At 27.9% G+C, this 14,557-nt stretch overlaps 3 protein-coding genes across 5 annotated transcripts; 1 reads left to right on the forward strand and 2 right to left on the reverse strand.

Moving 5' to 3' along the window:
* Positions 1-98: 98 nt before the first annotated feature.
* Positions 99-3,869, reverse strand: LOC132939165 (endoplasmic reticulum lectin 1-like). Of its 2 annotated transcripts, XM_061006196.1 has the most exons (9): positions 3,468-3,868; positions 2,423-2,590; positions 1,987-2,122; positions 1,572-1,836; positions 1,338-1,464; positions 1,171-1,221; positions 888-1,034; positions 572-817; positions 99-505 (listed from the first exon to the last, which is right to left on the reverse strand). In XM_061006196.1, the coding sequence occupies exons 1-9, from the start codon at positions 3,612-3,614 to the stop codon at positions 176-178; spliced, it is 1,617 nt and encodes a 538-aa protein (XP_060862179.1). In that variant the 5' UTR covers positions 3,615-3,868; the 3' UTR covers positions 99-175. The 2 variants fall into 2 exon arrangements, with proteins under 2 accessions (XP_060862179.1, XP_060862180.1); XM_061006197.1 differs by lacking the exon at positions 1,171-1,221 and having other exon boundaries at positions 3,468-3,869.
* A 5,244-nt stretch (positions 3,870-9,113) lies between these two features.
* On the reverse strand, positions 9,114-12,168 carry LOC132937886 (sec1 family domain-containing protein 1). Of its 2 annotated transcripts, none has more exons than XM_061004472.1 (2): positions 11,993-12,168; positions 9,114-11,400 (listed from the first exon to the last, which is right to left on the reverse strand). In XM_061004472.1, the coding sequence occupies exon 2, from the start codon at positions 11,237-11,239 to the stop codon at positions 9,371-9,373; it is 1,869 nt and encodes a 622-aa protein (XP_060860455.1). In that variant the 5' UTR covers positions 11,240-11,400; positions 11,993-12,168; the 3' UTR covers positions 9,114-9,370. The 2 variants fall into 2 exon arrangements, with proteins under 2 accessions (XP_060860455.1, XP_060860456.1); XM_061004473.1 differs by having other exon boundaries at positions 11,969-12,168.
* Positions 12,169-12,282: 114 nt separating this feature from the next.
* LOC132937888 (eukaryotic translation initiation factor 3 subunit F-1) lies at positions 12,283-14,105 on the forward strand. Its single transcript, XM_061004476.1, has 6 exons — positions 12,283-12,552; positions 12,615-12,685; positions 12,749-12,966; positions 13,142-13,233; positions 13,551-13,810; positions 13,893-14,105. The coding sequence occupies exons 1-6, from the start codon at positions 12,444-12,446 to the stop codon at positions 13,977-13,979; spliced, it is 837 nt and encodes a 278-aa protein (XP_060860459.1). The 5' UTR covers positions 12,283-12,443; the 3' UTR covers positions 13,980-14,105.
* The last annotated feature ends 452 nt before the right edge of the window (positions 14,106-14,557 follow it).

Raw genomic sequence — 14,557 nt, forward strand, 5'->3', positions numbered from 1 at the left:
AATCAAGGAAGTGTAAATATCGACCCATACTTGACAAGCATTGTACACATCATGTACTATATAGATTAAATAATACTAGTTCAAGTAAAACTATGATGTATATGGACCCATTTTATTTGGCAGTTAATAAATAATAAACAAAATATATAAACAAACATTAATAATGTGCAATGCTTTATAACTCAATTTTCACCATTTTCTTTTTATCATTAGATACTTCAGTTTCTGGTTCAACAGGTGGATTAGTATCTTTTTTTTTATTTTCTTCAGAATATTCCTCTGTTTTATCTAACATTTGAGTTTGAAATGGAGTATTAATTTTTATATTTTCTATGTCGTAAAGTGGCTTTATGTTGAACATTCCATATTCATCCATTGGCCCATTAATTAAATCACATAGTGACGGTGATTCTATTGTCAAGATGTATTTACATGTTTTTGGCTCCAACAAATAAAGTGCTACTGATTCTTCATTATATCGACCTTTGACACATTTATACCGTACCTAAAAAAAATTTAAGCATTATGATGACAGTTGAATAGTTAATACTTAATAATATTTATTAATTACCTCAGTCTCTCGTTTATCACCAGTTTTTTGACAGACAGATCCTGAAGAGTAAAAATGAGATATAACTTGTTTCTTGCCGAAAGCATCAAGTTTAGGTTTTTTCTCTGGATTTTCAGATACCCATTTTATATGTTCATCTATATTAAACATTCCCAAAACAACAATTTCATCCGGTTTTCCTTTTTCTTTGTGCACTTGTCGTATGTATTTATTGTAACATATTTCATATTTCCACCAACCAGAACCCTATAATAAATATACATTATTACTATTGAGACCATTGCACAATGTGTTTCTTATGCTGTTTTTTGCTTACTCCATATAAACATAAATCTCCATTCACATATTCTTCAATTTCATTGTTTGGTGTTTTGGAGTGCGTTAATAAAGAATCTTCTTTTGACAAATTTAATTCTGATTCTTTATTTGGTTGTATTTTAACCTGTATTTTGGTTTCTCCGTTCTTGAAAAATAAATAATTAATAATATATAAGAAAATATTACTATTTTAATATCCTATTTTATAAATAAAATTCAAAATGAAAAATAATCAAGAACAGAATGGAAAGCGAGATAATTTAAAAATTAAAATATTAAACCTTATCTATTGAAACAGCAATTATGTAATTTTCCTTTTTATTGACAGGATCCTTTAAAAATAATAAAATAAAAATACTTTCAAAAATAAAAAATAATATATAAAACATGCAACTGGTAAGCAAACTGTTCAAAATGTATACTAAAAATAAAATAAGTTAAGACTTACAGTTAGCATTTTTATTTGCTTTTTCAATTTAGATGTATCAGATTGAAGGACTTTCAAGTTGTGGGGTTTACTCATTGAATCACCGATTGGAAGGCAATCAATATTTAATTCATCACTGTTTGGTGGCCTATTTAAATTATTAAAAATTAACTTAACATAATAGCACAGAAACATTAGTTTTATAAAAATAATATTGAATACATTATTTATTAATTTTGAATAATGGATACTAACTTGTACCAAGGATGTGTGCATAAAAAGGATGTTAAAATGATTACTTCATATTGGCATGTGGATGTTTCTTTTACTGAAAACACATTATGTTTACTTTGAGGATAACAAACATACAAGACATTGGTTTGTCTTGGCCGGCCACTGAGGTCACAAACTGTGCCATCAGACATGCTCATTTCAAAATAGGGTAAGTTTACACCATCAACTTTTCTTGTCTTTGTTGGTCCTGGATAATTTAAATTTGCTAATCTTTTCAGTTCCTCTTCTGTAAAACCACATAATTTAATGAAGTAACTTATCACAATATGTGTGACTATTGGTTATTTTTAAACAAATATCGTATTACACCTTATTCTGGTAATACCATTTTCTGATTAATTTGTCTAATTTCAAATTATTTTGTACATTAGTTTACCTAATTTAAGACCATCAAACATTTTCCATTTTCCCAAGTAGTACTCTTGCTCTTTTTGTGTCTTCCCCTCGCGTTCGTTATGATATTGACGGACATGCCGCCCATGGCATACCTCATAAATCCAATAAGTATCAACCTGTTAATAAAAAAATTGCAATTCAAATATTTTAAATTGTATACTCTGTTCCATCTAAGGGTGAACCACTCGGATGACCAAAACACGTTTTTTCCACGCATCCCCAACACAATCCGGACATTGGTGAGAGCTTTAACATTGGTGCCCAACGACCGACAATTGCTGGCGATGATTGTCCGCCAATCACAGAACACATAGCCATTGCAAGGGGGGTTAGGCACTGTTTGGCGGCTCAGTCTGCGTGCGCAAAAGTGGTTAACTCTTAGATGAAACTGAGTATCGTTATAGAATATATCTTACTCTATAAGAGCAAGCTTGTTTTGTGAATAATGGTGATAACAGTTCCAATGGGCTAGGTCCATTATAAGTTGTGTCGGATTCTTTATTTACTTCATCTTGCTTTGGTAAAAAACACTGATATGATTCACCAATTGCTGTTATTACATTTAACGTGTTTTCGTCTTGTTCCTGAAAAATGAACAGTAAGTTATCGTCATCAGGTGTTAACATGTCAGGTCACTGGTCATATGAATTTAAATTAAGGTGCCTGGTGCCAATGTTATTTTGTCTATAAAAATCCACAGAACGGGAATAATAATCCTGTCCTGTAGTCAACCAAATTTTTTTTTATTATTAATAGAGGGTAATATTATACAGATCACATTAAACTTTGTGTTTCAATATTTTAATTTCAAACTTTATAATATGTCTTTAAAAATAAAACTATTTTAAGCTATTTTTTCAAATTATTTTTTATTTTAAATAAAATAAAAATCAGACTTCAAGGCAGTCTGTACAAGGTCTTCTGCTTTCAGATGAAAAAATATTTATCAAAATCCCACAATTCTACAAGACCTGAGAGTTTACTTGTGAAGTCTTTTTTATTGTATCTTTTACACTGTATCAACCCCTCTTAAATATGTACCAGGCAGTAGATAATAGATTAGTAGATAAGTATTATAATTAAGGTGGCAACTAAAATATAAATATATGATTTTCAAATTATAAAGAATTAACTCAAAAATAATATTTAGAATTGTATGTGTAGTGGGGATTTCAAGAAAATTCCAAAAGATCTACCTACTTCTTAAAAAATTACTCTTGCACATTTTTTAAAAAATGTTTATGATTTTAGTATTGTTCTCTGAAATGAAGTCATTATACAGGATAGGTGGACCATAGATATGTCACAACAATTCAAATTTTGTTGGGGGCTAGACATCAATCAAGAAATAAATAGTATGTTTTCCAATAACATAGAATTTATATTTATATTGTTTATTCTTAATTACAACTGTGTATTACTAAAATATTTATTTCAAATTTTCAAATGTTTAAAACTTACCTTCACCAATCGGTCAGTGACATCTTTACCTGGCCAATTTATTTTGTACAGTATAGTGTCATCGAATCCTTTAAACTCTTGCGAATAGCAAAAGTTTAACGAAAAAACAATAAGCAATTTCGAATAAATTCTATATGACAATATCATAATATTATAATATAGTTCAAGATGAATTAATCTAAATAACAACAGTCGAAAATTCAAATGTAAGTATGTTCAAATAATGTTTTTTACTGACGTTCGATTTATAGACTTCATCATTGTATAATATACGAAACAGATGGCAAATTGGCGAACATAAAAACACAGCAAAAATTTGTAAAAACAATAAACTGAATAAACATTATTCACTAAACCAATATGCAGTCGAAATTTGACCGACGATACAATAATACAATATCGGTATCTACTATCTAGAAACACTATGGTGATAACGATAACCTTTATTCTTTATCAATTTTATTTTATTCTGTGATATTATTATCATTGAACACTACGGACCAAGATAGGTTCACTCAAGATCACGATTTAAGATATACCTCAAATATCTTCTAAGACCGTGTCTTAAATCGTGCTCATGACTCAACTACTAAGGTGTATTGAATAATATATTATTTGTATCCATAGACCAATATAGATAATAATATGGCAATATGCGTATGCCTATCTTTATACCTACTTTATAGGTCTACTATGATTGTATAAATACACCCTTGATCATAAACTTATAGCACAGAATCGATTTAATTTAATCTAGTCTGCGCTCGCTTATATTATATTCCTTGGAGTTGCATACACTTTTTACAGAAATTATATCACTCAACCAAGATTTACGATTATAGTAAATAGATATTCTGATATTATATTTTTAATAGTGCCTACGTGTCGTAGCCATAAAATTGTTCATGGGGTGAGATACTGAGGTGTGAGAACTGAAGAGCACTTTATTTTTCACTAGTTTTTGTTATAATCACGAATTAATATATCTATTAATACTTTATAGTATGTATCTATAGAATATATCTTAATTCGTGGCACGATTTAAGAAATACTTAAATCATGATTCGTGGTTACAAATTACAATACTATAGAATAGGTAGGCCTATACTTATCATCTACCTGTTACTTTATGACCACCTTGTTTATAAACAATATAAACAGTAAAGTGTAAACACACGACGTGTACTTTTTTCTTTTGACGGTACAACTTTGTTACCAACTGTAGTATACACTTAACATAAAATTATTTTAATATTTTAATATTATTGTAAACATTTTATTCAAATATTATTTATTAACACTGATAAAATATTATGTATTCAACCTAAAAGCCCGATGGAATTAAAGACTAAAGAATAAAAGTTCGGTTAAAAATCCAATATTTATTTTTGTAGTACGTAATAGCATTGATTATAAATACTAGAATTTACAATCAATGGTAATAGGTACGCAGGAAGGTATTATTATTTTTTTAAATTAACATTTAACTTGTATTTTACGTTGCTTAAATACCTACTTATATGGATATATGCCTACTTATATGCAATATGCTTATAATATGCCTATATACATAAACAAATAAAGTAATATAATATGATCAATACAAAAAAGGTGGGTAAGTGGATGTCAATCTGCTGTACAGTAGGTTACGAGTGAGTCACTGTAATGGATGGTGTTAAATTTGAATTCAAATATAATATCATTGAATAAGAAAAACGATTCTGAGCGAAATCGATCAGTCAGCCTATGATATTACCAAGTATATTTGATGATATTGTGAATAAAATAATTTATATATAACCTATTTACGAGGAGCTTGAGAGCCTTGTTTTCAATTTTCAATCCTTAGCTATAAAAGTTGAACATTTTATAAATTTATTAAATTATAAATTTGATACATTTTGTCAAAATTTGAACTTAAAATGCTTATCAAAAAAAATTGTGCCTATTTTTAATATTTTTCAACTGCTATTAGAACGATATATCAGGAGCCTTGTATTAAATTTTCACATTTTTTACCATACAAATAACATTTTATTTATAATTATTATTTATTATAGAAAAAAAAAAACTAAAAAAATTGAATACTGAAAATGTCCGTAAATAGCTCAAAACGAGTCAACATATTTTTAAAGATTAATGGTATATGGACAATAAAAATATAAACATTCAGTGAAATTTTTATGTATTTACAGTAATTCGTTTTTGAAATACAATAAAATAAGAAAATCGCAAGTTGAAAAATCGAGTGAATATTATAAAATGTTAAAATATGAACTTCAAACACTCATAAAAATTTAATTTGACTTTCTTGTAGACATTTTTTATTTTGATAAAGGTAGACAAATATATGAGGAATCTTGTATTACATTTTCGAATCTTAGATTTAAAATTTTTTATGTATTTCTAAACTCAAAATAATTAGCACATTTTCGTGATTCTTAGGTATTTTGTCTTATTATAGGTATTTGAACTTTAAATGCTTACAAAAAAAATTGTGACCATGGACTTTTAATATTTTTCAAATGTCATTATAACAATACATTAGAAGCCTTATATTAAATTTTCAAGCTTTTTTATCCAACAAATATAATTTTATTGACATTTTTAGAAAAAATAACTAAAAAAGTTCGGAAACAGTTCAAAACAAATCAAAATATTTTGAAAATTTTATAGTGTACCTATAGAAAACCAGTGAAAATGTCATGTATATACGTTCATTTGTTTTAGAGGTACACCAAAAAACCAAAATCAATTTTGTGTAAAAATTCCCGTTTTTCCTTAATTTGTATGTTGTTTTTCTCGGCGCTTTTGGAAACTATTGGGAGTTTTACATGTTGACCTACCGAAATACCGAATGCACCAACTAGATTAATTTTCCCATCGAACAAGATACTGAAAATTGAAGCAGATTTACTATCCCAAACAGTGGTGTGACACAAAAATATAAAAATAAAATAAATAAATATACATCATTGAAAAATCAGTAGTACCTACCTACTTACATTCATCGCTCCGCTTATAATCTAAAATTATAATACTTGTATGTTTACTATACAAAAAATTATAATTTGATAATATAATATAATTATTACTATATATTATTCAAACAATATTTGTTTTTACCAACAAAAAATCTTACAATACATATTATATTAATTATTTTATAATAAACTTTATACTATATTAGTCAACAATCTATTTTTCTACTCCCAATACAATTTAAGAGTTTAATCTCTCATCAGTCATCACTCATCAGCAATAATTGTCGACCGAACATCTAAGATATGTTTTAATCAATTTTAGTTTACTAAACGTTCTTTCGATTGATGCAACAACTGCTACGGGAGAAGTCAAGGCCAAACGACAAATTTGATTAGTACGTCATGGTAAAATATGATTCTGCATTTTTCAGAATTAATTAATAATGTTTTATCCATGACAAAATGTAAATCTATTTTGTCATGGTTTTATCTTCTTGTAACAAACTAAATGATATTTCTAGATTGACTGTTTGAACTAAATAATTACCTATCTTGAAGATTTGCACCTACACTTCTTGGTGGGAATGAAGAAATAGATTTTTTTACATAATCCAATGAAATATTGCGTTTATTAAATGATTGAGAAAATAATAGAAATAATGGTTGAATAGAAGAAATACATGATTTTAAATTGTCTGTTGTTGGTTTAAAAAGGTTATCGAGAACTATAATAGACGCAATGTTATAATTCAGTTTGGGCTGTTGCATTACAATAGTTGATTGAATCAATTCGTAAAATTATAGAAGCTAATATTTTGCGATGATGGTTTTTAAAATCGGCTTCCGAGTCTGCTCCAAGTGAGTTGGCAAACTCTTTAGTACTATTAATTAAATTGTCCATTGCGTGATCATCAGAGTTGATTTCTGTCAACGTTTTCATTGTGCTATCAATTACAGTTGTTGCATCAAATTATACATACATTTTTTGCTGCACGAGTTTCAGTACCCCTAAGATACTTCAGTTTGTAGTTAGTAGGTACATAATATTTTTCATAATCGATAAAGAAACAAAAAAATCAAAAGAGAGTATTTAATTTTGAATAACAAGTGTTTTTGATCTTGTATCTTGTTCCTTTATCAAAACATACCTACTATATATAGTTTAATGAATGAATTTCATCAAGACGTTCAACCATAGCTTTTAATAAATTCTCTACATCCCTAACTCTTTCAGCACAAGCAGTCCACCGGGATTTTTTTAATGGAATTTTAATTTTAGACATTATCTCATGAAGTAATCCATATATCTAAATATCTTATTATTTGAAGGAAAAAGACATAAACGTATAATAAAATACATCAATATACCTACCGATATACTATTATAGTATTTGTGTTGGCCAGTTGGCAATCGGAAAATTAACTTGTATACCTTCATATTATTATAAATTATAATATAGGTACCTATGATGACATTTTTGTATTTTCGTACTTAGTGATTTTTATAAAATTATTTTAAATTTTAAATTTCCAAGTGCCTACTCAAATACTCAATGTATCAATATGCCAATTGAAGCATAGGTACATTTTAACGAATGAGGGATGGGACACTGGGACACCCCCTACACCTCCCGTTCATGATGGCTCTGTTCACTCTTCTGTTTACTCTTCAGATACAAACATAAAAACCTACATCATTGTAAAACCAATACTTTTAATTTTCATTAGCTTAGTAGTTCAAAGTTGAAAAAAGTACCCATATTGCAAATGAAAAATCATTACTCTACGTCTGTACAATTTATTGCATACCATTTTTATTTGGTTCAGCTGATATTATTGTAAGATACAGTCAATTAATAATTGACTTAAATATTAAAGAAATAGGACTAAGGCTAAAATATTTCTTACTATTATATATTTAAATGTATTAATTATTTTAATATATTACAAAGCTTTAAGCTTATATACATACTTCATTTCACAAAAGGTATATATTAGTTTTATTTTAATTCCCCAACTTGGTACACGTATAATTATAATGAAATGTGTGGGTTTAGATTTTATATAGGTACCAAACTAGTAAAAATTACTAATCATGCTACACTGCATATGAATGTATCATTATATTTAATAATATAATAAATGTGATGTTTTTGGGAAAAATTAATTCAATCTACCATATTACTTATATCAATATTATATTAGTCTCATTTTATCTTATTTACTATAGATAAATATATATATATTGTAATACTGACTGTCTCCAATCTCTGTTCAGAATCATCTTTTGAATTTAATGATTTATCAATGAATAATAATTTAACTCATCCATCACAGTGGCCACTCAATGACAAAGTTCAATTCAACACCTACTAAACAGCAGAACAACTGTCCTGGTTTTTTTTTTTAAATTTAAAAATTTGTTAATCTAATTAATTTCTATAGCAGTTAGTCTGGTTAAGAGGATGTCGTACCCACTTGTTTTGTTTTTGTCTAACACACTTGTAAAATATCACCGATAATTTACTTTCATAACAATTAACCCTGTTTACCCGGGGTTTTCTGTTTCCAACCATAATTGTTAAGGTGTTAACCTTACATAATATTGCAAAAATCAAGTACCAAAAAAAACCACAAAGTTAATAAATTGGATGCAAATCAATAAAATTTGAATAAAATATATTGAATTGATCTTTAACAACCCTAGTTATATTAAACCCTAAACAACTGATGGTTTAAAGTATTCAAAATCATGTTAAAATAATATTTTTTATCTATTATAATTTTTAAAATTTGTTTTTTGATAAATTACAATAACACTTATAATGTAAATGAACCTTAATACATTTTACATAAATATATAAATATGAATTTAATATAAAAAAAATATGGTAATTACACATTATACTATAAATAAAATTAGTGTAATTCCTGACCCAATAATGACAGCTGTTCTAAGAATTCCGGTGCATTGTTCACTACAGTTGACCCATAGACAATTCTTAATTGTGGTATACCAGGTGACACAGTTTTATTTCTTACATACTCCAATAAATTTTGATATTCAATGTAATTGCCTCCGCCAACTATAAACACTATAACCTCACTAAAATTATTTTTGGACTTAAAACCATCAGAACTACGTAGCTGTTTTGGATCAAAGTAACGAAATTCATCTGATGTGCCAGATGACTGTTTATTTTCTAATAATTCATCAACAATTCTAGTCACAGGAAATGTGTGTCTTTTAACTACTAAATTTTTTACTCCTTCCATAACAAATGAGGAAGTGTGAGAAAGTAATTTTTCAAACATATTAACAGATTTAGTACCACCTCCGTACTGATTTGGTGTTGATGTGATATTAGAAAACATTTTCCATCTTTTAATGTATTTAAGTGGGCTGAGATCACAACCTTGTTTCTCTAAAGCTGATGAATACATATCTGTGTCTGATTCTGTTATGGAATGTGTATAGATGTAATAAATTATAAAAAGTCTCATTTTATCTTCAGCAGTTCCAGCTTCTGTATCATTTATAATATCTAATATTTGCTTATCTAAAGATGCTTGGCTCATTACTTTTTCCTCAAATTCAAACAGCAAATCTAAACGTCGCGATTTAATCACAGATAAAATACTCGTAGCTAAATCTGTATGCATGTCTATTAATCTTTTCTTTTCTAATAATTGTGGTAAAGAATTAACAGCAGATGTCAGTTTAGCAGTATTATCACTCATCATGGCCAAAGCCACATCACTTTCGCCGTCTAAACCCATAGATTCTTTCAACTGTTTTACTTCTTCTTCAGAATTCTTTAAATGCTCCAGTTCAGATTGAATTGATTCTGCTACTGTAGGAAAAGGGCTTCCTTTGTGAGTCGTCCAAAAGGAATCTTTTGGATCTAGATCAAAAGTTTTTGGTTTCTTTTGCTCTTGAGCTACTGTAACCCTATTTAAATTTAGTTTTAAAACATCATGTACTAACGCTTGATAAGTCCATGTGTGATGTAGAGGCGTTGCCATATCAATATTCCGGTCAAGTACAACCAAGAGAGGTCGTTGAAAATTGTAAATTCCAGAGTTCTCTGATGAGAATAAACTATTTCTAGTATCTCTTAAATTTTCCCTTAATTTTTTGTCTAATTTTTCGGCTACCATTTCTGCAGCATTACCACGAGCACTGCGAATAATAGGTAATGTTCCAAGAGTTACAAAAACTGAATATAAGCCATCAACAGTATCATCCATCATTACTTCTACATCGGTATCTTTCGCATCTGCACGGTTTAATGCATAATATGATACTGATTGAGCATTTTGATTGCTTAATATAAACAATTCATCTTCCAAAGAAATAAAATTTAAATATTGGTCATAAATTTTATGTACATGGCTTACATTTTCAGTTTGTAATGCTGAACTAGCCAAATCCTCTAGTTTTTGACGGCAAATAGCAGAGATAAAGTTTAAATAATATTTTTCATATACATTATTTTGAAAGTCTTGAGCTATTCTGTCGAGATTATCTTGTTCTGGCATACAAAAATAAATAGCTGCTACATCAGGAATGGGATCTCGTTCAGAATGAATGCTTAGGTGCAATGTTACACCACATTCTCGTAGTTCTTTAATTGGAATTAATGGTGATAGGATATCTTGGCCACGGCGATCATATATAAGTACTTTCCATACTGGTTCTGAACCATTATCTTTATATTCGGGACTATTTAAGTTGAGCATTTGCTTCAACGCAGCAATTTGTTTATCCCGAATTGATGACGTCATAATTTTAGTTTTATTATTAATTCGTTGGCGTTTTTTTGTGTAAGATTTTATTCAAGAAATATTGATAACATTACTAAGTCTTTTGACCTATTATAATCTTGCAAACATGATACAATTATAGACACATTTTATTTTGTAAAATAGGATTCCTTATTAAACACCTAAAACAAAATAGAAAATACAAAAATTCAATTAATTAAAAAAATTATATAAAAAAATAATTTTTATGGTGATTAAGGACCAACCCTGTTAAGTCTTAACCAATATTAAAGCCTATTAGCCTACTATAAAGTTGTTAAGTTATTTATTACTTTCTAAATTAAGATATACATGTTTAAATTGTTGTTATTTCACACATAAAAACCTAACTAATGTAACATGAAAATGGTACAAAAATATTTTAATCATTAACTTGTATCTGGAGACCATAAGAAATTTAATATCCTTTACTTATTTTAAAAATGGTTTGATCATAACTCAAAACATTTAGACATGTTGTTCATAATATATAAGAAAGAAAAATGTTGGCATTTTACTCAATGGATTATGAAAATAAAATGTAGGTATATATATAACCTACGTTCAATTTTTATTTACTGCATAGATTTGTCATCAAAATTATGGGTATGATATTAATGATTAATTTTAATGTAACATCAATGCCATAATTATTTTAACAAGATAATATTTTTATTCAAACCTAAATTGAATTTAGAATTTAGTGGGTACCTTTGTACTAAATAGAACACTCACTTTTAGTTAAATCCAAATTTTTAAAGCCAAAAATACATTTTAACACTTAAATAAACATATTGAGTTAGTTACCAAATTAATAAAACTTCAATAAGATCATACAATTAAATAGTTTTTATACAATTTAATGAACATTTTTAATAACATAAAAAAACTATTAATTATATACCTTTTGATTATTATCAATTAGTTTGTTATCAATGTAGTGTTGTCAGTTACCACGTCAATTTGATATTTAACCACGTACAAGGTAACATAGTTGCGTGATCGACTGACATAACCATAAAATAAAATGTAAATAAAAAACTTCACCGAAGTTACTTTAGTATACTACTATACTGTCAGGTTTCCTTAGTATAGTGATTACTGTGTGGTCTTGTTTTTCTTTTCGCTTCGCCTTCCAGAAAGGACTTCCTCGTTTAACGTGAAAATAGCCACTGCGTCTACTGTAATGGCGTTAAATTTGAAAGTGAAAGTACACCCTGTTGTGTTGTTTCAAATCGTGGATGCCTATGAACGTAGGAATGTCGATGCTCATCGAGTAATTGGAACATTGATGGGTAAGTGCATAAACTAAAATAAATACAAATTGGCCTGTCATTAATAATTTCTTACATTCCAGGTACGGTCGACAAAGGTGTAGTTGAAGTGACCAATTCTTTTGGTGTCCCTCATAAAGAATATGAAGACACTGTTAGTACATTCTCATAAACTCCTTTTTGATTGTTTAACTTGCAATGCTTTATACATTTTAAGGTTGAAGCTGATATTGTATATGCAGCAGATATGTTCAAAATGAATCAAAAGGTCAATAGATCTGAACAAATTGTTGGATGGTGGGCTACAGGTAATGAGGTAACTACACATTCATCAACCATACACGAGTATTACTTGATGGAATGTAACAATCCAGTACACATCACTTTGGATACTACATTGAAAAACGATAATATGGGTTTGAAAGCATACGTTAGGTAAGTTATTGATTTAAGTTTAGATAAAAAAAATATATTAATTACAACTGAATTTATGCTAGCAAGTGTGAGCGATATGTTGATATTTTAATTTTTGAAACTGTATTTAGCTGTTGCTATTTTGTGTGTACATTTAATTAGGTACTTCAATTTAATTTATTATATTTTATTACAGTACTCAAATTGGTGTTCCTGGAGGTAAAACTGGGAATATGTTTATTAATGTACCAATTGAAGTTACATGCTATCAACCTGAAACAGTTGGACGTATGTCAATATTTATACACATTTGTCATTTTTTTCTTATTACCTATATAATTAAAAATATCTGTAGTACCAATAGTAATGGTACTATCAATATCTATAATATTGTAGTGGTATTATAATTTATAAATACCAATATAAATTAGTGAGACAGTACCTATTTCTCAAGTATTAAATTAAAAGTATTATTGCCCGAGTAAACTCAAAAATTATAATAAACAATTAGATTTTTATTGTACAAAACTACCAGCATTACATTTCCTTTTCATAATTTTTGCTGTAATATTTATTTTTGTTATAGTAATATTGTTCTCTTTTAGTAAGCTTGTGCCAGAAAACTGTAGCTGTTGGACAAAAATGTCAAGAACCAATCGCTGAGCTGGTACAAATTGAAGAGGCATCATCAAAAATCTCAGATCTATTGGAGGTCGTTTTATCTTACATTGATAAAGTGTTGGCATCAAGTGATTGTAATGCAGCGGACAACAGTCACATTGGTCGTATATTGCTTGACCTGATGCACAGTGTACCTCATGTGACACCCGATCGATTTGAAGAAATGTTCAATTCCAATGTTAAGGTAATCATTTATATTCTTTGTTTAACTATATTTTAATAGAACTAATAATTATATATATATATGTATATTTATTTTGTTTTAGGATTTGTTGATGGTTATTACTTTATCTCAATTGACCAAGACCCAATTAGAGCTCAACGAAAAACTCACATTACTCAGTTTGTCATAAATATACCAAATTTACTAACAGTACGAAACAAAAACATCATTCTATAATCATTAATGATGTATAATTTAGGCAATTTATGCCATAATGGAATAATTTTTATGAAGATTATAAGTATATTTGAGAATATATTGTGTTCTTAAAACAATCTTTCAAACATTCTTATTGCAATTATTTTTCAGTTTAATGTAGGTATCTTCCTTAGTTATGTAGGTATCTTCCTACATATTATAGAATTGATTTTATATAATTCAATTTTGATTTTTTTGGTATTTTACTACTAAATATTTTCCTGTAGGATGGGGTCAAAATGTTCCTAAAATAATACGGAAAACGAGGTTGCATCAGGTTAACAGCCTGTGTAAAATATGTCAAAAAATAAATAGGTCCAATTGATAATGTTATGAACCCAATCTACATTAAACCAATCAATATAATATAATATTAAAAATAATACGAGCAAGTGAAACAAAAAACTAATAAGTTGTTATAATAGGTGATGAAATTAATTTGACTACAAAATAATGTGCCGTTTTTATGAATAAAAATAATTTAGCTATTTAATATTTATTTTCGATATT

This window comes from Metopolophium dirhodum, chromosome 2 (assembly GCF_019925205.1).
Source record: "Metopolophium dirhodum isolate CAU chromosome 2, ASM1992520v1, whole genome shotgun sequence".
NCBI classification, from domain to species: domain Eukaryota; kingdom Metazoa; phylum Arthropoda; class Insecta; order Hemiptera; family Aphididae; genus Metopolophium; species Metopolophium dirhodum.